The sequence below is a fragment of the Pristiophorus japonicus genome, chromosome 10 (genome assembly GCF_044704955.1).
Source record: "Pristiophorus japonicus isolate sPriJap1 chromosome 10, sPriJap1.hap1, whole genome shotgun sequence".
NCBI classification, from domain to species: Eukaryota; Metazoa; Chordata; class Chondrichthyes; family Pristiophoridae; genus Pristiophorus; species Pristiophorus japonicus.
The window spans coordinates 189803775-189828012 of record NC_091986.1 but is presented as its reverse complement, the minus strand read 5'-3'; the positions used below and the strand labels follow the sequence as shown (position 1 = coordinate 189828012).

The window sequence follows — 24238 nt, the reverse complement described above, 5'->3', positions numbered from 1 at the left end:
ACAGATGCTGCCTGACCCGCTGAGATTTCCAGCATTTTGTTTTTATTTCAGATTCCAGCATCCGCAGTATTTTGCTTTCGTATCCAATAACTATTCTTTATGACAACATTTAGGGGCCAAGTTTTGGCCTGAGTTGCTCCTGTTTTTTTTGGAGCAACTAGTTCAGAATGGAGTATCTTAGAAATTGTAATTCTCGGCATTTAGTTTGCTCCAGTTCTAGTCAGTTAGAACAGTTTCAGTTTGGAACAGATTTTTATTTTCAAAAGGAGATGTGTCCAGCCACTTACGCCCGTTTTGAAAGTTTAGGCAGTGAAAACTGACTCCAAACTAACTTAGAATGGAGTAAGTGTAGATTTTTGTACGCTCAGAAAAACCTTGCCTACACTTAGAAAATCAGGCGTAGGTTATAAATCAGTCGTAGGGAATGTGGGGGTGGGGTTTAAAGGGAAGTTTACAAACATTAAACACTTCAGTTTTACAAATAAAGAGCCATCATCAATAATAAATGATAAATACATCAATAAATCAACCAATAAATCAATCAAAAAAAATTAATAATTTTTTTTTTAATTAAAAAATCAATAAATAAAACATTTTCTACTTATCGACTGCAGCACCGGGAGCCCTCCAACAGTGTGCTGGGACGCCCCCCCCCCCCACCCCCACACCCCCAAGGTGAGTTTCTGTCAGTGTCTCTATCTCTCTGTCTGTCTGTCTGTCTGTGTGTGTCTCTCTCACTCTCTGTCTGTCAGTGTCTGTGTTTCTGACAGTGAGAGGAGGAAGGGAAGGGGAGAAGCAGAGGGGGAGGTGGAGGAGGGAGGGAGGGGGGGGAGAGAAGGCGGTGGGAGGGAGAGAAGGGGGGGAGAGGGAGGAGAGAAGGGGGCGGGGGGAGGGAGGGAGGGGAGTGGGGGGGGAGAGAAGGGGGTAGGAGGGAGAGAAGGGAGGGAGGGAGTGGGGGGGGTGGTGGGGAAGAGGAGGGAGAGAAGGGAGGGGGAGAGAGGAGAGGGAGGCTGAACGGGCCGGGCCCACCACCTGATTTACAGGTAGGTGCCCGGGGGTCGGGACGGGGGGGTGGGTCGGGTCCGGCGGCGGGGGGAGGGGGGGGGAGGGTCCATGGTCGGGTCAGGTCCGGGGACGGGGGGTGGGGGTCGGGTCGCGGGCAGCAGTGGGGGGGAGCGCGGGTCGGGTCCGTTCTGGGGGTGGGAGTTGGGTCTCGGGGCGGGGCGGGGGGAGGGAGTGGGAGTCTGTTTGGATCAGGTCCGGTCCGGGGGCGGGGGGCGCGGGTTGGGTCTGGGGGTGGGGGTCGGGAGTGGGAGTCTGTTTGGGTTGGGTCCGGTCCGGTCAGGGGGGTAGGAGTCTGGTCGGGTGGGGGGGGTGGGGGTGGAGTCGGGTCCGGTCGGGTGGAAGCAGGAGCTGGGCGTGTGAGGTGAGCCTTATCCACGCAGCCCCAGTGAGGCCATTCGGCCAGGGCTAGGGGCTGCGTGCTTCGGGCCCCTCCCACACAGTTTTGGGTGCCTGGAGCTACTGCACATGCGCGCCCGCTGTAGCGCGCATGTGCAGAGGTCCCGGCACTGTTTTCAGCGCAGGGACCTGGCTCCGCCCCCCCACAGCTCGTGCTGTGCCGCGCCCGACTCCAGAGGACCTGCAGGGAATCGGAGAATAGCTAAGTATTTTTTAAGCACACTTTGTGGCGCGAAAAATGGGCGTCCAGGTCGGGGCTGCGCCGTTCTAGGCACGGCCCGAAACTTGGGCCCATGGTGAGGCCACATTATTCAGATAGGAAAGCTGAACCAAAATGTCCATACATGGCAACCTAGAAAACTAACTAACAAAATCTGACCAACAGCTTCATAAAAACTAACGCAGACTCCAAAAATGCTAGCGCCTCTAATTATAAGCCTGATACTGCTGAGTTGTCTTCTTCAGTATTGACAGAAATAGTTACAGTTCCACGTGTGATGAAGCTTGTTGTCCAATGTGATTTTCAAACAGCATTTTCTAAAAGTTAACCTGAGACATCAAATAATCATGAAACACCCATGATAGCATGATCCTAGACTATAAAGCTTGATTAGACTGAGAACATTGTACCTTCCGTGCTACATCATCAAATTAATTCAGCTTAACTTCAAATTAATATAATTCTTTCACATGTATTATAGGTTTATTGGATGTCAGTGTAAAATACAGATGTTCAGTACAAACAGCTGTGGATGCCAGGGAAGGTGTCGTAGCATCTCATGCTGTGTCCCTTTCAATACAGATGCTCCGAGCTTCAGGCTTACAAGCTGCAGCAAGGTGGGTAATATTTCATAGATCTGATATTCACCTCTTTCTGATTTTATTGGTAAGCTAAAATTTGGATTTTTGCTATCCAGGTCCCACTTTAAAAATCATATTGTTAAAAAGAATTATGACTGATTTTAACAGCCATTTGTGTTTTTCTTACACTTTTGCATACATCTTCAGTACCTTGACGAAAAAAGATCTTCAAATAAATTACTGAGCAGGTAGACAAAGGGAACACAGTTAATGTGATACATTTGGACCTTCAAAAAGTAATTAATAAAGTGACTTTTATAAAGATTGAGGTTCATCATACTTAAAGGTAATGATCAAGAGGGATGGCTGAAGTATAGAAAGTAGAGAGTATCAGTAAATGGATGTTTCTCAGATTGATGAGACGTAGCTAGAGAACTGTGTTGGAACCTCTCTGGATGTACATAAATGATTTACAGATGGGCATAGTGGGAATATCAAAATTTGCTGATACCAATTGAGGGGCATGAAAATCCAAGGAAGAATGCAGGAGACTGTAGGAAGACCGAGATCATTTAAAGATTTGTGGCAAATTCAGTTTAATAAAATAAATGTGAAGTATATTTTCAATAAAGATCAGAGAATGGATGTAGAGAGGTTGTTTCCTCTGGCTGGAGAGTCTAAAACTGGAGGGTAGAGTTTCAGGATAAGGGATCGGCTCAGACGAGGAGGATTTTCTTCACTCAGAATCTTTGGAATTCTGTACCCCAAAGGTCTGTGGATGCTGAATCATTGAGTACATTCAGGGCTGAGATAGATAGATTTTTGGACTGTAAGGGAATCAAGGGATATGGAGATCGGGCAGGCAAGTGGAGTTGAGGTCGTCAGCCATGATCTTATTGAATGGCAGAGCAGGCTCGAGGGTCCAACTCCTGCTAATTCTTATGTTCTTGTGGATAGATACCCCAAATATTATAATGGAGAGGAGGAACAGAGGTGCAGCCAGTGAGATTTTTAAAGCTGAATTGCAGGTGGAAAAAGCTCTAAAAGGGCTGATGGGATTCCGTATTTATTATATAGGGATATTGAGTACAAATGCATGGAAGTGGATGATGAATCTGTACAAGACATAGATTAAACCACACGTGGAGTATTGTGTGTAGTTTTGGGCACCCCATAGCAGGTCAGCAGCATCTGTGGAGAGAGAAACAAAGTTAACACTTCAGGTTCTGACGAAAGGTCATCGACCTGAAACGTTAACTCTGTTTCTCTCCATAGATGCTGCCTGACCTGCTGAGTATTTCAAGCATTTTCTGTTTTAATTCATCTCTCTCGAAGCATGCTGTGGTGACTCAAACCATATAGGCTCTGGAACTCCCTCCTTAAGCCTCTCCTGAGCGTCAGCTATGGCTCAGTTGGTGCCACTCTCTCATCTGGCTCAATAGGTTATGGATTCAAGTCCCACAGCAGACAGTTCCCCAAACAACTTCATTCAGGTAATTGATAAAGATGGTGGAGAACAACGACTCTAAAAACAATCATCTGTGACTCCTGTAGTAAACTGCCTGACGCAGAACTACTGCCATTAATAATGACCTTTTGCCTACGAGATTGCAACCAATTCTTTATCCAACCCAAAATCTGCCCACTAATCACACAGGATTCTATCTCATTAAATAGCCTATTGTGTGGCACCATGTCAAAATGTTTTTAAAATCCAGGTATACATTGCCAACCTACATCCTACCTACAATCACCAACCTAATATCTTCCTCAAAAATTTCAACCAGGTTGGTTAGACTTTCAGAAGCCATGTATTAAACTTGTATCTACCAAAGTGGTTATACAGTGTATCCCTAATGATCCCTTGTAGTAAGTTCCTTATAACTGACGTCAAGCTAATGGGGCTGTAGTTTTCTAGTTCTGACATATTGCTTTTTAGAATATTGGCACCACATGGGCCTCCTTTCAGTCCCTGGGAACAATTCCAGTCCTTAGCGAGCATTAAATATATGAGCACAGCTTCCACTTCTTTCAGAAACCTTGGGAAAATGCCATCAGAGCTAGCAGCCTGATCTATTTTTGAGACACCTTATTCTAGCCAGGACTCTGTCTCCATTCACTTTGTATCATGTATTATTGATAACTTGGCATTGTCTTGTGTAGTGGCCATTTAAGACCTCTGCCATATCCTGGGAGCTCACTTGAGTGTGCTCTGGGAATCCTTCACTGGCCCTATACAGTCTTTAATGGCTCTCTGACTCGTAGCATAGCTGTGTAGCTGAAAATCACAACTAAATTCCTATTTCAGAAAAACCTTCTGTGTGTTGTCTATATTCATAACTTTTGAATTCTCATTTGGATAACTAGGAATGCAGAAAAAGCTTTAGGATCCTTCAGAAAACCTAATTTTTTCTGATGGATAAATGTACTACATGTTACAGTGTTAAGCTGCACAGATCAGGAATGTCCCAGGTTTCATCCCTGCTGTATACTTAGTCAGTATTATTGCTATATTTGGTCTCAACACTACTCGGATAGGAAAGAAAAATAACTTACCTCCTATCCAGTGACATCCCCCACCCCAGATAGAATATCTGATATATCAGATATTAAATGTGTGAAAACAGTTGTATTTTAATGTTTACATAGCCCAGTGACATTCACCATCTAGGCTCACACATGACAAGTAGCAATTTCTGCAAGGTACTGTAGGCCTGCTAGTATCTGTAGAACTATACCTTAGCATGAATCACCGTCTCCAGAAGGCCATGGATTAAGAACGAACAAACATGCATGTACATATGTTAGGCTTTTTTTCTCCCAAGTTAGTAGCCCCATTGCTTTTGTTTCACATACCTTTAAAGAGTGTGCTACCATTCTCCATTTTCCCCTCAAATTTAAGAACCTCTCCCCTCAGTAATGTTAGCATGCTCTTTTTACTCTTTTTTTTTGAATAGGTGAGTTCCAGGCTAGAATTTGATCGTTAAGTAAGCATTAGAATTAATGACTTCAATTCCGTCAGCCTCGCGAAACCATATTCCATTTTTATTGATTATAGTTAAGCTATCAATGATCACAATCCTTGGTTTTCTTTCTCTTTTTTTTGTTCAACTTCAGATTTTACTTACCAACAGGCACCAATATATTATATAATGGCATTGCAGCTCAACAGAGAACTCTAATATTACAACTGCGTCACCAACATAATACAGGAGATTAACTCATGAATTAACTACTCCCAATGGATGAAAAGTATTGTCCCTTAGGTTTCAATAATGGGTTGTTAGTAAAAGCATGAAAGGGTCAGGAGGCACCATTTTCCCACCCATTAAGATGTAACATTTTTCAGAGGCCAAATTTTTATCTGTTCTGATTTTTGATCTTTTCAATGTGCGCTGTTACCAAAATGGTCTGCAGCTATGCTCTGCTGAATTTCCTTAAGGCAGATGGGATTAACCATTGCTTCTTGATTTACCTGATCTTTCCTGCTCTTTTCAGCCTTGGGTGTGCCATCTACTATGGGCTTTGGTCTTCAATTGGATTTTTCAAAACAATGGCATGGAAATTCCGCAATACGCAGGCGCTGAAAACCGACTTTTCCGATCTGTCAAGCTGGAGCTTGACAGACTGGGAGCGAGGACATTGCACGGGCAAGATTGTGGTATTTACCCATATCTTGCCCGGCAAATGTTGTCAAAACTCTTGCGCCTGATAGAAGCAGGCGCATGGCCTACTTTTACAGGCGTAAGAGTTTAAAAACATATCAAAAACATGCTTAAAAGAACAATTTTAAAAACATATTTATGTTAAAACTCTGCCCAGTAAGGTAATGTTATTTTAAACTCTAACCCTAACTTTTTTTTAAAATGGGCAAATTTTTTTTCTTTATAAACATTTATAACAACATTAATTTCTATTAGTGTATTTATGTGAGGTGTTTTTTAAATGTTTTATGCAGTGTTTGTGTGTTTTGGGATTTTTTTCATTCATAGTAATAGGAGATTCGTAACTTACGAATCTCCTATTACTATAAATGAGAAAATACTTACCTGGGTGTCCAGGCCCACATGACTCCTACAGACGTCCCTCGAATGAGGATGACTTGTTTCCACATGAGTTCACAGATGTTTCAATGAAAGACCCGATGTTCCAATCCTGAACTCCAATTGAAGGGGTGGAAGATGCCTGTGCATGGATTTTTTTTAATGTGTGGTGACCATTGCACATCAGCCAACACACAGGCTTGACAGAGCTAGGCCTTTATCCAGTGGCAAGGATTAACCAGGATGACTGGAGGCCTGCTCTACTGCACGGACCTAGTGTGGGCTGGCCCGTGCTGCCCCTGGGCCCTCGCCTCTTCTGTGCCCCGCATCCTCATTTGCCGCACCTCCGTCACGATCTCTTGCCGCTCCTCCATCACAACAACATTCGCCGCTCCTCCGACCCGATCTCTCGCTGCTCCTCCGCCCCGATCTCTCGCCGCTCCTCCTCTGCCCCTGAGCCCCACCGATGTTCCTGCCCACACTCCAAACGGCAACCTGGGTTTTGATGACGTCACCCAGTCGCCCACCTCGAAGTCGTCGCACACTTGGAGCAGGTCATGCTGAAAGTTGTGGTATGCTCCAGCTCTTTTTATAGCCCGATCTGCGGAGATGTTCTCTTGCAGGTCGGGGGGCCACGATGTTCCAGGCCCACCGCTCCAGCTCTTTTTATATCCCCGACCTGCGGAGGTGTTCTTTCGCAGGTCAGGGTGCCACGATGTTCCCCCGACCTGCGAGAGAACACCTCTGCAGGTTGGGCTATAAAAAGAGCTGGAGCCGCGAGCTTAGAACATCGTGGCCCTCCGATCTGCGAGAGAATCACAGAGTAGTATGATAATGATAGCATGAGCAGAAATTTTCACCAATGGAATATTGGGAAGACCGAAGCCATTGTTTTCGGTCCCTGCCACAAACTCCGTTCCCTAGACACTGGCTCCATCCCTCTCACCAGCTGTTGGCAATCTTGGTGTCATATTTGACCCTGAAATGAGCTTTTGACCACATATCCGCAGCATAACTAAGACCGCCTGTTTCCATCACTGTAACATCACCCGTCTCTGCCCTTGCTTCAGCTCATCCGCTGCTGAAGCCCTCATCCGTGCCTTTGTTACCTCTTGACTTGACTATTCCAACGCACTCCTGGCTGGCCTCCCACATTCTACCCTACGTAAACTAGAGGTGACCCAAAACTCAGCTGCCTGTGTCCTAATTTGCACCAGGTCCCGCTCACCCATCACCCCTGTGCTCGCTGACCTACATTGACTTTCCAGTTAAACAACGTCTCGATTTCAAAATTCTCATCCTTATTCAAACCGCTCCATAGCCTCGCGCCCTCCCTATTTCTGTAATCTTCTCCAGCCCCACAGCCCCCCCGAGATGTCTGTGCTCCTCTAATTCTGCCCTCCTGAGCATCCCTGATTGTAATCGCTCAACCATTGGTGGCCGTGCCTTCTGTTGCCTAGGCCCCAAGTTCTGGAACTCCCTGCATAAACCTTTCCACTTCTCTACCTCTCTTTCCTCCTTCAAGGCACTCCTTAAAACATACCTCTTTGACCAAGCCCCCGTGCTAATTGCTACTTCTGCGGCATGGTGTCAAATTTTTATCGCATAATACTCCTGTGAAGTGCCTTGGCATGTTTCACTATGTTAAAGGCGCTATATAAATATAAATTGTTGTTGATAAAAGACCATCCACACAAACACTGCACAGGCTGATTTAAATACTATGGAGTGAGTCCTTCCAGGAAACCTAACAGGAACTTGTGACCCTTTTCAATAGAGACCGAGTTATCGAGACGGAAATACTCCCTAACTGTTAAACTCACAGATTATTCTACTTTTGAAATGCTACTGGTACTCATTTACACCACTTCTCAACAAAGTAATGACACAGAACAATTTTATTTTCCAAAAAATGATTAAAGACAGAGCTCAGTTGATCAAACGGGGAGATTTCTAATTAACACTCCCACCCAAATTTCCAGATAGTTTCTCTATGTTCTTCTTCTTCCAAAATTACTAGCAACAGCAAGTTTCTCTCAGTTGTATCTTCAAACTTCTGTAAACATGAACTTTTTCTCTGCTAATTAGAAACAGTTTTCAAACAAAGGAAAACTTTTGAAGAACCATATGTGCCCAATAATCTAAAGCACTAGCTTGTTTACTTGGCTTTTAATTTGTAATTAACACAAACACAACTTCAAACTTGTAGATTCCTGAAAATATCAATAGAGTACAAATCAAATTTCACATAGTATTACATATTTTCCTATCCTTGTGACCTCCACACCAGTTCGTTATCCTCTAACTGTGGGGCCTGTGGAACAAAACATTCGTCTCCAACCTTGGAGCCTACACATTAAACTTGTCTCCAGTCTTCAGCAAGGGTCTGAGAGCCGATCCAATTACTTTTTCTATAAAGCTGTTCCAGTCTTTTACATGTTGATTGAATTTACCAGTTCAGATCTACCAAAAATCACGCTCGGGATAATTATCTCACATTTTGATTTTTTATAAATATGGGCTATTTTGATGCACGCTAGTTTTCAAAATATCTTTACATGTGGTTGCATTCTGTGTCATTCCCACTATTTCCATGCCATTTACAATCTAGGCTAACACTTAACGGAGTAACTATTTGTACTAAGTCTCCCTTCACACATGCACAAAAGTGAGAGTTAGGACAAATATCATCGACTCCGCACCCACCCCCAGCGCAATTCCTACTAACCCTTTTCTACGCATGCGTCCAACACCACGTTGCCTCTACTGAGCAGCTGAACACGTTGCAACCTTTCTTGAGTTCAGCTAAGACTCTACATGGTACGTTCATTCAATGAGACATTGGGGGCTCCGCCTAAATTATGTACATTTCATTTTGTTTTAACATGGGAAATAAACAGTATAATGAGTTTTGCAGGAACTTTCAATACTTTCTGCATAATAGAATACAAGATCATATCTGCGTGGTGCTTTCTTAAGTGACAATTTGGATGCATGTGTCAGATGTAAGTACACACAATTTCTAAACTTGCACTGACTTCAGAAAAGCAGTTGCTAATACCTGTAGCTAAAGGGATAATATTGATAGTGTGTTAGTTGAGATTTCATAGTTGTAATTTCTGTGAAACCTGATGCCTAATTCTTTGGTAGTTTGGTAAATAATTTTGCATTTCCATGTTCCTTTAAATGCAGGGCTGCAGCAGAAAGGAACCACTCCTTACAATACCAATCTGAAGTTGGTGTGAATACTTACATTACAATTCATATTTCCTTTCTTCTGGAAAATGAAAAGCGGCGCACTAAAGTTGTGGCTCGTACATTCTGCCCAGAGTTTGACCATTACTCTGAGTTTCCATGCAACCTTATAATCCAAAAATCCAGCGGGGAGAGTTTCAGCTTGGCTGAACTACTAGAATCATCAGAAGCCGTGTTTACCATCTACCATCAGTCCAATACAGCAGGTACTGACATTTAACTATTGTCTTTTAAGTGTGCATGTTGCTGTTTCTCCACCCTCTTCTAGATTTTCACATTCTGTCAAAATCGCGTGGCTGAGCAGATGGATTACCTTTCAGACCATTGCTAGTTGTGCATGAAACATAAAATGATAATATGCAGGTACAGCAAGTGATCAGGAAGGCCAATGGAATCTTGGCCTTTATTGCAAAGGGGATAGAGTATAAAAGCAGGGAAGTCTTACTACAGCTATACAAGGTATTGGTGAGGCCACACCTGGAATACTGCGTGCAGTTTTGGTTTCCGTAGGCAGCTCAGAGAAGGTTCACAAGGTTGATTCTGGAGATGAGGGGGTTGACTTATGAGGAAAGGTTGAGTAGGTTGGGCCTCTACTCATTGGAATTCAGAAGAATGAGAGGTGATCTTATCGAAACGTATATGATTACGGGGGGCTTGACAAGGTGGATGCAGAGAGGATGTTTTCACTGATGGGGGAGACTAGAACTAGAGGGCATGATCTTAGAATAAGGGGCCGCCCATTTAAAACTGAGGAGAAATTTCTTCTCTGAGGGTTGTAAATCTGTGGAATTCACTGCCTCAGAGAGCTGTGGAAGCTGGGACATTGAATAAATTTAAGACAGAAATAGACAGTTTCTTAAACGATAAGGGGATATGGTGAGCGGACAGGGAAGTGGAGCTGAGTCCATGATCAGATCAGCCATGATCTTATTGAATGGCGGAGCAGGCTCGAGGGGCCGTATGGCTTACTCCTGCTCCTATTTCTTATGTTCTTATGTATAACTGATTACTTTGAGGTGAACAGCAGTGATCCAGAATAAATTACTCACCAGAGCTTCCTTCCTACCTATCTGGAAGACACTTTCCTTCTCCCATGGTCTGGCTGAAATGCAGAATTTATTTTGAGGAAAATTGTAGGCAAAAATCAACCATTCCTTGGTCTACCATATTGGTACACTGCTGTGTCACCACACTGCAGCAGGTAGACTCCTAAAAATATATGTGTATATATTCAAGAACTCCGATGGAGACGGTGGAAAAATAGGCAGAAATATTGCAATGCATTAATTTCATAAATGTGCTTCTATTTGAGTGCCTTTTGTCAGCCTTGGCTCAGTGGTCCCACTCTCCGCTCTGAGTTAGAAGGTCATGGATTCAAGCCGCACCAGAAACTTGACCACATAATCTAGGCTGACATTTTGGTGCAGTACTGAAGAATTAGTGCCCTGTCAGAACTGTCTTCTTTCATACGAGATGTTAAACCGAGACTCCTTCCACCTTCTCTGGTGGGCATAAAAGATCATATGACACTCTTTGAAGAAAAGCAGGGAGTTCTCCTAGTATCCTGGTTAAAATTTATCTCTCAACCAGCATCACCAAAAACAGATGATCTACTCATTTATCTCATTACTGTTTGTGGGACTTTGCTGTGTGCAAATTAGCTGCCGTATTAACCTACGAAATAACATGCGACTGCACTTCAGAAAGTACTTTGGTGGTTGTGAAGGACTTTAAGATGTTCTGAAGATGTGAAAGGCACTATAGAAATGCACATTCAATCGTTTGTTCTTTCATTCTTTCATTTTGAAACTGAAATTCTTGCATATTTCAGACTTTCATTGTCTATTTAGGCACCGGAGGATTTTTCTTGCTTATGATTGTTGACTTTTACAATTTCCTTATTCTTTTCGTTGACAGCTAAACCAAGCATGGTTTTGATTGGTTCATCAAGGGACATTGTATTGGGAACTGTACGGATTCCATTAGCAGGCCTGCTAACCAAGAGGACAGGTAATGAGGAATCTGGTGCAATAAATGTTTTGGCTTATTACCACTAGCAGATAATAACCTAGGAATATAATCAGAGGTTTTGGCCAGTTTAATAGTTGTAAAGAAGTAATTTAATTTCATTTATTGTTCAAAACATTTGGTTAAATGGATCAATTTAGTCGCAGTGGCTACTTTTTAAAAAAACTATATAAAAATGAGACCGTCTACATTAAAGTAGAAAGCATGGGCCCAAGTTTCCACATGATTTGTGCCTGATTTTTAGGAGCAACTGGTGGAGAACGGACTATCTTAGAAATCGCAATTCTCCACATTTTTTTTTTCTGCAGTTCTAGTCAGGTAGAACAGTTCTACTTTGGAACAGAATTTTTTCTTCAAAAGTGGGCGTGTCTGGCCACTGACGCCTGATTTCAAAGTTTCCACAGTGAAAACGTACTCCAAACTAAGTTAGAATGGAGCAAGTGAAGATTTTTGTAGAACTGAAAAAACCTGTTCTACACATTAAAAAATCAGGCGCAGGTTACAAATTAGGCGTCGGGAACGAGGTGGGGGCGGGGGGGGGAGGGGGGGGGAAGGGAAGTCATTAAATTCTACAATAAATCCTTATTTATACTTCTACAAATATTATACAAATAAATCCAACCTGAATAAACATTTATAAGCAAAGGAAAGATTAAATAAACCATCTTCCTACCTGTGTGAAAGTGCTTCAGCCAGCCTCACAAGTTCGTTCGTTCGTTCCCGATGGCAGGGGGGGAGGAGGAAGCCGTTCCCGACGGCGGGAGGGAGGGAGGGAGGGAGGGAGGGAGGGAGGGAGGGAGTGCGGGCGGGCCCGCCCGAACGCAACGGGGGGTGGGGGGGGGGGGAGGAGGACGTTCCAGAGTGCGGGCCCGCAGCGGGTAGGGGGGGGGGGGAGACGTTCCAGACGGCGGGAGGGAGGAGTGCGGGCCCGATCGACCGAACGCAGCCGGGGGGGGGGGGGGGGGGGCCGTTCCAGACGGCGGGCGGGAAGGAGACAGTGAGAAGGCTGCAGGATGCCTCAGTGCTGATGTGCTGATGGCAATGTGGTTTTATTAAAGAATGTTCAAAAATTAAACAGCTACAAAGAACTACAAAAATGGCCGAGTGCCAATGTTTCCTTCACACTGCGCGTGCGCGAACGCTCCAACGCGCATGCGCAGGGTTGCCGGCAGGAAAAAAACTAATTTAAATAGTACCCGCCCCCTCCCACTTACAAAATCGGCGCGAGTGTAGACTCCACCCCCCGGGCGCCGCGCCAAACAGACAAGGAGCTGCAGGGCGCTCGAGAATCACGAGTTTTTTTTCCGGCGCCGTTTTAGGCGTGAAAAACGGGCGCCCAGCTCAGAGGGGCGCCCGTTTTTTATCGTGTGGAAACTTGGGCCCCATATGTGCTGCTCAGCAATATGATTCGTAGTGTAATTTCTTGACAAAGCAAGTTGAGAGGGAGAGAGTATGGATGGGAAAAGAGGGGAAAAATAGAAAAGGAATCGACCTGGACCACATTGGTATATTCAGTTAATTAAAGTAGCTTTTGCACAAACATTGGAGCAGGTCTCCTCCCTGGTCTTTGCCAGGGAACATAGAAACATAGAAAATAGGTGCTAGAGTAGGCCTTTCAGCCCTTCGAGCCTGCACCGCCATTCAGTGAGTTCATGGCTGAACATGCAACTTCAGTACCCCATTCCTGCTTTCTCGCCATACCACTTGATCCCCCTAGTAGTAAGGACTACATTTAACTCCTTTTTGAATATATTTAGTGAATTGGCCTCAACAACTTTCTGTGGTAGAGAATTCCACAGGTTCACCACTCTCTGGGTGAAGAAGTTTCTCCTCATCTCGGTCCTAAATGGCTTACCCCTTATCCTTAGACTGTGACTCCTGGTTCTGTACTTCCCCAACATTGGGAACATTCTTCCTGCATCTAACCTGTCTAAACCCGTCAGAATTTTAAACGTTTCTATGAGATCCCCTCTCATTCTTTTGAACTCCAGTGAATACAGGCCCAGTTGATCCAGTCTTTCTTGATATGTCAGTCCTACCATCCCGGGAATCAGTCTGGTGAACCTTCGCTGCACTCCCTCAATAGCAAGAATGTCCTTCCTCAAGTTAGGAGACCAAAACTGTACACAATACTCCAGGTGTGGCCTCACCAAGGCCCTGTACAACTGTAGTAACACCTCCCTGTCCCTGTACTCAAATCCCCTTGTCATGAAGGCCAACATGCCATTTGCTTTCTTAACCGCCTGCTGTACCTGCATGCCTACCTTCAATGACTGATGTATCATGACACCCAGGTCTCGTTGCACCTCCCCTTTTCCTAATCTGTCACCATTCAGATAATACTCTGTCTGTTTTTACCACCAAAGTGGATAACTTCACATTTATCCACATTATACTTCATCTGCCATGCATTTGCCCACTCACCTAATCTATCCAAGTCACTCTGCAGCCTCATAGCATCCTCCTCGCAGCTCACACTGCCACCCAACTTAGTGTCATCCGCAAATTTGTAGATACTATATTTAATCCCCTCGTCAAAATCATTAATGTACAATGTAAACAGCTGGTGCCCCAGCACAGAATCTTGCGGTACCCCACTAGTCACTGCCTGCCATTCTGAAAAGTACCCACTTACTCCTACTCTTTGCCTCCTGTCTGGGGACATAATAAAGGAAAGAAAAAAATAATCTTAGTCAGAGTAAAGTGCAGATTGTCTAGTGTGTAGCTATAGTTTCCTCAACTTTAAATGTAGTTTCTATATAGGAAAAGGATAATTTGCCATCTTGCATTTAAAAACCATTGAAGCGTTTCCTTTCAAGAATTTCGCACTAATGCACCAGGTGAGCTTTGTTATTTTTATTATTTGATCTTGGGATATGGGCAACACTTGCAAGGCCCTGAGTAGTCCACATAGAGTGGGAGTGGACTCACATGTAGGCCAGACTAAGCAGGGGTGGCAGGTTCTCTTCTCTGAGAACATTAGTGAACCCATGGATTTTTATGGGAAGATTTCATGCTCATTTTCTGGGTGCTGGCCCACAAATTGAGATTTCCTAAATTCAATTTGTCATGGTAGGATTTGAATTTACGATCCCTGGGTTGTTCATCCATTACCATAAACCACTAAGCTGCCATGTATTGGGAACGTTGTCAATATGTCGATTCATTCTATATTCTTTATTTATGTGCTGACTGTTTATAATGTATTTCTAAAAACTACTAAGTATATATGTTGAATGGATTCTTAAAATACTTATTTTGTATTCTATATTAAGGTATCTCTGGTTGGTATGCAGTGAGTCTTCCAGAAGTTGCCGCTTCTGCTCAGTCTTGTGGAGCTCTGCAGTACATGGGTGGTGGACTCGAGCTTTCAATCTACTTTGCACATCCCAGTGATAGAGAGCGCGTCATAAAGGCTGCAGAGGCTTTGGATTGGAAGTTTGGAACAAGTGGGGAAGAAGATGAAGAGTGGCAAACCACAGAAAGCAGCATATCAGTAACAGTAGCTGTACCACGGATATGGCTCCCATTGCACTGTGTAGTACTGGCTGGACATGCACATCTGCATAAATCCACTTTCTGTTATCTGCGGTATAAACTGTATGATAGAGAGGCCATTTGCACCTCTCTTCAAAAACCAGTCCTGACTGACGACAAAAGTCATGTAACGGTGAGCTTTGACCAGGCAAAGAATATATATCTGAAAAGAACCCAGTCGCTGGTCTGGTACCTAAAGGAAGAAAAACTAGAAGTACAGGTGTGGGTGGCATATGGAAAAGACAACAAGACTCTAAGGCCTCATGATACTGATCGGCTAATTGGATATTCATTTATAGATCTATCGACCCTGACAGAGAAACCTTCAAGGAAGCTTACAGTTAGTGGTACGCACAAGTCCATTTTGAGAGCCAATTTGGTTTAAATATTTAATAATTTGAGGAGACCAATTCTTCTCAAAATCTCTCTACTTTGCTTCTTCCTTCCCTGTTTTTAAAAGCTGACTAAAGACATCTCTTCAACTGCTCTTTCGGCCCACGCTCTTTAAATCCATTCCACCGATTCCTTTTTGCCTTTGCATTGTCCTTTTCAGACTCCGATCAGTGAAGAAACCAAGGAATCTTTCTGATGTTTAAAGCACGATATAATTGCAAGTTCATTTTACCTGGAGACAGAAAACTAGTTTATTTTTTGGTCAAAGAAAATCTGTTGAGTCTAGAAGTTATATCTCATCCTGATTTTGCTGCTCAGTGAGTTAGCCCACTTTTTTCATATCTGTATATACAAGTAAAATACGTCTTTGATGAGAATAAAGATCTTAGTGGAAGCATTAGGCAAGAAAGGTTCAGTTGTAACAAAAATGCGAATGATTGGAAATGGAGAAATAAACACATGCGTTACTTGCAAGCTCGCTAATTGTTTTTAACTCATCAACACCGAATGGCCTACTCCTGCACCTATTTTCTATGATAGTTCCTTTTAAATGTTAGTAAGTGGAATTTTCCAATTATATTTTACATTTACATAAAAAATAGGAGCAGGAGTAGGCCATTTGCCCCTCTAGCCTGCTCTTTTCTCTCTTATTTACAATGACAAATTTCACCACTACCTTTTTGTTTTTGTTTTCTCTTATTTTATTTTTAAAGGTACATAGAAACATAGAAAATAGGTGCAGGAGTAGGCCATTCGGCCCTTCTAGCCTGCACCGCCATTCAATGAGTTCATGGCTGAACATTCAACTTCAGTACCCCATTCCTGCTTTCTCGCCATACCCCTTGATCCCCCTAGTAGTAAGGACCTCATCTAACTCCTTTTTGAATATATTTAGTGAATTGGCCTCAACAACTTTCTGTGGTAGAGAATTCCACAGGTTCACCACTCTCTGGGTGAAGAAGTTCCTCCGCATCTCGGTCCTAAATGGCTTACCCCTTATCCTTAGACTGTGACCTCTGGTTCTGGACTTCCCCAACATTGGGATCATTCTTCCTGCATCTAACCTGTCTAACCCCGTCAGAATTTTATATGTTTCTATGAGGTCCCCTCTCATTCTTCTGAACTCCAGTGAATACAAGCCCAGTTGATCCAGTCTTTCTTGATAGGTCAGTCCCGCCATCCCGGGAATCAGTCTGGTGAACCTTCGCTGCACTCCCTCAATAGCAAGAATGTCCTTCCTCAGGTTAGGAGACCAAAACTGTACACAATACTCCAGGTGTGGCCTCACCAATGCCCTGTACAACTGTAGCAACACCTCCCTGCCCCTGTACTCAAATCCCCTTGCTATGAAGGCCAACATGCCATTTGCTTTCTTAACCGCCTGCTGCACCTGCATGCCAACCTTCAATGACTGATGTACCATGACACCCAGGTCTCTTTGCACCTCCCCTTTTCCTAATCTGTCACCATTCAGATAATAGTCTGTCTCTCTGTTTTTACCACCAAAGTGGATAACCTCACATTTATCCACATTATACTTCATCTGCCATGCATTTGCCCACTCACCTAACCTATCCAAGTCGCTCTGCAGCCTCACAGCATCCTCCTCGCAGCTCACACTACCACCCAACTTAGTGTCATCCGCAAATTTGGAGATACTACATTTAATCCCCTCATCTAAATCATTAATGTACAGTGTAAACAGCTGGGGCCCCAGCACAGAACCTTGCGGTACCCCACTAGTCACTGCCTGCCATTCTGAAAAGTACCCATTTACTCCTACTCTTTGCTTCCTGTCTGACAACCAGTTCTCAATCCATGTCAGTACACTACCCCCAATCCCATGTGCTCTAACTTTGCACATCAATCTCTTGTGTGGGACCTTGTCGAACGCCTTCTGAAAGTCCAAATATACCACATCAACTGGTTCTCCCTTATCCACTCTACTGGAAACATCCTCAAAAAATTCCAGAAGATTTGTCAAGCATGATTTCCCTTTCACAAATCCATGCTGACTTGGACCTATCATGTCACCTCTTTCCAAATGCACTGCTATGACATCCTTAATAATTGATTCCATCATTTTACCCACTACCGATGTCAGGCTGACCGGTCTATAATTCCCTGTTTTCTCTCTCCCTCCTTTTTTAAAAAGTGGGGTTACATTGGCTACCCTCCACTCCATAGGAACTGATCCAGAGTCAATGGAATGTTGGAAAATGACTGTCAACGCATCCACTGTTTCCAAGGCCACCTCCTTAAGTACTCTGGGATGCAGTCCATCAGGCCCTGGGGATTTATCGGCCTTCAATCCCATCAATTTCCCCAACACAATTTCCCGGCTAATAAGGATTTCCCTCAGTTCCTCCTTCTTACTGGACCCCCCGACCCCTTTTATAACCGGAAGGTTGTTCGTGTCCTCCTTCGTGAATACCGAACCAAAGTACTTGTTCAATTGGTCCGCCATTTCTTTGTTCCCCGTTATGACTTCCCCTGATTCTGACTGCAGGGGACCTACGTTTGTCTTTACTAACCTTTTTCTCTTTACATATCTATAGAAACTTTTGCAATCCATCTTAATGTTCCCTGCAAGCTTCTTCTCATACTCCATTTTCCCTGCCCTAATCAAACCCTTTGTCCTCCTCTGCTGAGTTCTAAATTTCTCCCAGTCCCCAGGTTCGCTGCTATTTCTGGCCAATTTGTATGCCACTTCCTTGGCTTTAATACTATCCCTGATTTCCCTTGATAGCCACGGTTGAGCCACCTTCCCTTTTTTATTTTTATGCCAGACAGGAATGTACAATTGTTGTAGTTCATCCATGCGGTCTCTAAATGTCTGCAATTGCCCATCCACAGTCAACCCCTTAAGTATCATTCGCCAATCCATCCCAGCCAATTCACGCCTCATACCTTCAAAGTTAGCCTTCTTTAAGTTCTGGACCATGGTCTCTGAATTAACTGTTTCATTCTCCATCCCAATGCAGAATTCCACCATATTATGGTCACTCTTCCCCAAGGGGCCTCGCACAACGAGATTGCTAATTAATCCTCTCTCATTACATGTTGGAATGATCACTCGCTCTGTTTCTCACTATTAATTTTAATGGCCTGTCAAAACCAGACTTTACTCAAGAACTGGAGTCTTGAAATTTCAGGGCTTATATTCAAATATGCAAAACTTTTAGTAATATAAATTCATCTTTAATAATTACTGCCTATGTTGACTGGTGTGGCAGATTCATCATCAGAGCAGATGTGATAGAGACAGAAAAACTGGGAGAAGAGAATGGAGTCCTTGCAGGAAGTGGGGTGAGAAACATATAATTGAGGTAGCTGTATGTTTTGGTGAGCTTGTAGTAGGTATCAGTGGACAGTCTGTCCCCAGCGATGGAGATAGAGACATCAAGGAAGGCACGAGGACGAGTTTGAGATGGACCACGTAAAGATAAGGAAGGGGTGGAAATTAGAACCGTAGTTAATATTAAAAAATTCCAGCTCATAACGAGAACAGGACACAGCACTGACACTGTCATCTGCACTGGAAGAAGAGATCAGGGAAGGGACCCAAGTAGAACTGGAACAAAGAATGCTCAGCATATCCTACAATATAGCAGGCATAGCTTGGGTCCATGCAGGTTCTTATAGTGACACATTTTATTTGGAAGCAGTAAGTGGTGTTAAAGAAATTGTTGTTCAATACGAGAACAAGTTCAGCGAAGCAACAGGCCAAGGTGGATGCAGACTGGTTGGTCCGCTGCTAAATTAAGAAACAGGCCGTCCTGGTAGTGGATGGAGATGTAGAAGGACTGAACATCCATAATGAAAAGCAGACAGTTAGGTCCAAGAAACTGGAATTTTTTGAAGTGGTGGAGGATGTCATGAGTCACAGATGTAGCTGGGTAGGGACTGGTCAAAGGGAGAAAAATGAAGTCGAGATAAGAAGAAAGAAGTTTTGTGAGCAGGAGTAGGGGATAAGGGGTTATGGGGAGCAGGCAGGGAAGTGGGGCTGAGTCCATGATCAGATCAGCCATGATCTTATTGAATGGCAGAGCAGGCTCGAGGGGCCATATGGCCTACTCCTGCTCCTATTTCTTATGTTCTTATGAAATGATGTGCCTACTGGGACACTTAGAAATTACCTCCCTAACCTCCTCTGCTTCTCCACTTTTTTTAACGTTCTCCTTAAAACCCACTTTTTAATCAATCTCTTGGTCACCAGTCCCAATCTCCCCTATTTGGCTAGGTGTCCGCTTTTTCTTCAAGCCTCTAAGGTGCCTTGGAATAATCCTCTACATTTAAAGGCAATGTATAAACATTTTCAAAAACTGGGGATACGGTAGCATAGTGGTCATGTTACTGGACTAGTAATCCAGAGGTCTGGACTAATAATCCAGAGATGTGTGTTCAAATCCCACCACTGCAGCTGGGGAATTTAAATTCAGTTAATTTAATTAAATTAAAATAAATTTGGAATTAAAAAGCGCTTGAAACTGGCATTAAAATACCGGATTGTCAGAAAAACACAACTGGTTCACTAATGTCCTTTAGAAAAGGAAATCTGCTGTCCTTATCTGTCTAGCCTATCTGCGACTCCAGACCCACAACAATGTGGTTGACTCTTAAATGCCCCCTGAAATGGCCGAGCAAGCCACTCAATTGTACCAAACTGCTGCAACAAAGTTAGCACTGCGGGAGTACCTTGACCACAAAGACTGCAGTAGTTCAAGAAGGTGACTCATGTCCCCTCTCAAGGGCAATTGGATATGGGCAATAAATGCCGACCCCCACATCCCATGAACGAATAAATGGAAACAAAACCCTGTGAAATAGTGAAGGAAGAGCTAGAGAAATTCTAAAATGAACATGTTTCTCCATTTAATACATTTTTTTCTTTGCAGGAGTTTATCCGCTGTTTAAGCGAGGCGCTTCTGATCTATCGGGTGCTGCTCTAAGGTTCCACATCACGCTAGTGCCACATGATCTTCTGCCTTCCACTGATGAATATACTTCTCCTAGAATAAGCAATGCCGAGGATGACCATGATTATGAACACAGTGCTAAGAAAGATGTTACACTCGTTCATGAAAAAGAACAAGAAGCATCAGAAGCACACATTGATAAAGAAATGCCCACAAGTTCTAGCCTTGAATGCAAAAATGTGGCCAATGACATTCCTGAGGTGGACCTGGCAAACACATTTGCAGTGAATGTTGTGGTGGAAAGAGCTATGCATCTAAGCTTGAAAGGTAAAAATTGTATATCCCTCCAAAAATACGAATATATTTACCTCTCTGGTGATGTTGCGTTGCTTTTGGTGATTAATACCATTTACTCCACTCCCAAATTAATTCATTAACTTTTCAGGTAATGATACCAGTGGTGCAGCTTGGAGTGAGCAAAAAGCATCACATACTGTAAAGCAACATGACATGGGTGGCTCTTTTCCTGTTTTTAATATTGTGTGACTTTGCTGCTATTTTGATACTGTATAAAATGGTGTGTGGGTTCTGAAGTACTAAAAACTTTTTTTTTTAAAGGCGGGGGAAGGGGTCAGGTAAGGGGAAATTTAGATATTTAAAAAGAAAGGTCAAGGCAATAGAGCAATGTAGCGATTTGGGTAAAAATAATCAGACTGACAGGGACAGCAGCAGAGAATAAGGTCAAAGCAGGGAATAATGGTAAAAAATTTAAATTAAAGGCTCTTTATCTGAATGCACAAAGCATTCATAACAAGACAGACGACCTAGTGGCACAAATAGAGATAAATGGGTTTGATCTAATAGCCATTACAGAGACATGGTTGCAAGGTGACCAAGGTTGGAAACTAAATGTTCCAAGATACTTGACCTTTTGAAAAGACAGGCAGAATGGAAAACGAGGGGTGGGTAGTCCTAATAATAATGAATAAGGATAGTAGAGAGAAAGGATCTCGGCTCGGAAGATCAGGACGGGTGGAGATAAGGAATAACAAGGGGCATAAAACACTGGTGGGAATAGTATATAGGCCCCCTAACAGTAGCTATGATGGACAAAATATCAATCAAGAAATAGTAGGAGCTTGTAGCAACAGTAATTCAATAATCATACGGGCTTTATCATCATCATCATCATCATCGGCAGTCCCTCTGAATCGAGGAAGACTTGCTTCCACTCTTAAAATGAGTCCTTAGGTGGTTGAACAGTCCAATACGAGAGCCACAGTCCCTGTCACAGGTGGGACAGATAGTCGTTGAGAGTAAGGGTGGGTGGGACAGGTTTGCCGCAAGCTCTTTCCGCTGCCTGCGCTTGATTTCTGCATGCTCTCGGCGATGAGACTCGAGATGCTCAGCGCCCTCCCGGATGCACTTCCTCCACTTAGGGCGATCTTTGACCAGGGACTCCCAGGTGTCGGTGGGGATGTTGCAATTTATCAGGGAGGCTTTGAGGGTATCTTTGTAACCTTTCCTCTGTCCACGTTCGGCTCGCTTGCTGTGAAGGAGTTCCGAGCAGAGCGCTTGCTTTGGGAGTCTCGTGTCTGGCATGTGGACAGTGTGGTCTGCCCAGCGGAGCTGATCAAGTGTGGTCAGTGCTTCAATGCGGGGGATGTTGGCCTGGTCGAGGACGGTAATGTTAATGAATCTGTCCTCCCAGGGGATTTGTACGATCTTGCGGAGACATCGTTGATGGTATTTCTCCAGTGACTTGAGGTGTCTACTGTACATGGTCCATGTCTCTGAGCCATACAGGAGGGCAGGTATTACTACAGCCCTGTAGACCATGAGCTTGGTGGCAGATTTGAGGGCCTGGTCTTCAAACACACTTTTCCTCAGGCGGCCGAAGGCTGCACTGGCGCACTGGAGGCGGTGTTGAATCTCGTCATCAATGTTGATAAGAGGCTCCCGAGGTATGGGAAATGGTCCATGTTGTCCAGGGCCACACCGTGGATCTTGATGACTGGGGGGCAGTGCTGTGCAGCGAGGACAGGCTGGTGGAGGACCTTTGTCTTACGGATGTTTAGCGTAGGGTCCATGCTTTCATACGCCTCAGTAAATACGTCGCCCATGTCCTGGAGTTCAGCCTCTGTATGTACGTAGCTGCAGGCGTCGTCCGCGTACTGTAGCTCGACGACAGAGGTTGGGGTGGTCTTGGACCTGGCCTGGAGACGGCGAAGATTGAACAGGTTCCCACTGGTTCTGAAGTTTAGTTCCACTCCAGCGGGAAGCTTGTTGACTGTGAGGTGGAGCATGGCAGCGAGGAAGATTGAGAAAAGGGTTGGGGCGATGACGCAGCCCTGTTTGACCCCGGTCCGGACGTGGATTGGGTCTGTAATAGATCTGTTGATAAGGATTACGGCCTGCATGATAAGGATCTCCCCAGCGGCGAGCAGATCCCCACCAGCGGCAACAGCTGTGCCTCTCTTCCATTACGGCATTTGGGCCTCCTCCTTTTCTATGACGGCGGCTGGCCTTTCCTCTTCCTTCAGAGACGACTGGGCCTCTATCTCACCACTGGTGACCTGGCCTCTTCTGACTGGTGAGCATCATGGCTGTGACCTTCCACTCGGAACTCCAGGGGGACTTTAATCTTCTTATAGACTGGACAACTCAAATTGGCAACGGTAGTCTGGAGGACGAGTTCATGGAATTCATTCGGGACAGTTTCCTAGAACAATACATCATGGAATCAACCAGGGATCAAGCTATTTTAGGTCTTGTATTTTATTGTGTAATGAAACCAGGTTAATTCACAATCTCATAGTAAAGGATCCTCTGGGGCAGAGTGATCATAATATCATAGAATTTCACATTATATTTGAGAGCGACTTGCCTAAGTCTGAAACTAGAGTCTTGAGGGTAGAAATTCGGTTTTCGAAAACTGTTATTTTTTCGCCAAAATTACCGTTTTCGCTTTGCTATCGCTATCGGATCAGAAATTCAACCTTAATTTGCGCAGCGGTAAAAATCGGTGTTGCACAAGGATTCGCGGTGTAAACCATGATCCTCGCCAACTTTAGTCCGCGGCTGATACTGCGCGAGTTGGACCTTGGGAGGATGGGAAAATGCCAAAAAATAAATTGGGGGAAAATAAATTCACAAAACATTTACAAGACACTTATCTATCGAATCGCTGAAAAAGAATAAAAAAATATAACCTTTAATTTACCTTTTTGCAGACCGCTACGACAGGTTTTTCCCTGTCGGTATTCTGAGCGCAGAATACAGGTGTGGAGAGAGTCAAATATTTGGCACACATGCTAATTCGGGTTTTGCACGGTGGCACTCCTCTGCCCAGCGTCGCCGAATTTCCTGCCGACCGGGTTTTTGCCAAAAAGGGTGAAATAGCACCAAAAACCCGGTCGCAAAATCGTCGAATTTCTAGCCCTTAAACATAATTAAAGTCAATGACGTAGATATGAGGAGTGAGTTGGCTAAGGTAGATTGGTAAAATAGATTAAAATGTATGGCAGTGGATAAGCAGTGGCTAGCATTTAAAGAAATATTTCATAATTCTCAACAAAAATACATTCCATTGACAAACCAAAACTCCAAAGGAAAAGTGATTCATCCGAGGCTAACTAAATTTTAAGGATAGCGTTCGATTGAAAGAAAAAGCTTATAATGTTGCGAAGAATACTAGTAAGACTGAGGATTGGGAGAGTTTCGGAAACCAGCAAAGGATGACCAAAAAATTGATAAAAAGGGAAAAAATAGAAAATGAGAGAAAACTAGCAAGAAATATAA

The 24238-nt window shown here is 43.9% G+C and overlaps 1 protein-coding gene across 1 annotated transcript in view; it reads left to right on the top strand.

The window, feature by feature from the left end:
* The window catches only part of c2cd3 (C2 domain containing 3 centriole elongation regulator), a 178889-nt gene that overhangs the window by 80975 nt on the left and 73676 nt on the right, over positions 1 to 24238 (top strand). Inside the window, exons 20-24 of the mRNA XM_070892422.1 lie at positions 2163 to 2298; positions 9498 to 9766; positions 11478 to 11570; positions 14864 to 15472; positions 20417 to 20764. Of these exons, the coding sequence (XP_070748523.1) occupies positions 2163 to 2298; positions 9498 to 9766; positions 11478 to 11570; positions 14864 to 15472; positions 20417 to 20764 (1455 nt within the window). The remainder of the gene's footprint in view (positions 1 to 2162; positions 2299 to 9497; positions 9767 to 11477; positions 11571 to 14863; positions 15473 to 20416; positions 20765 to 24238) is intronic.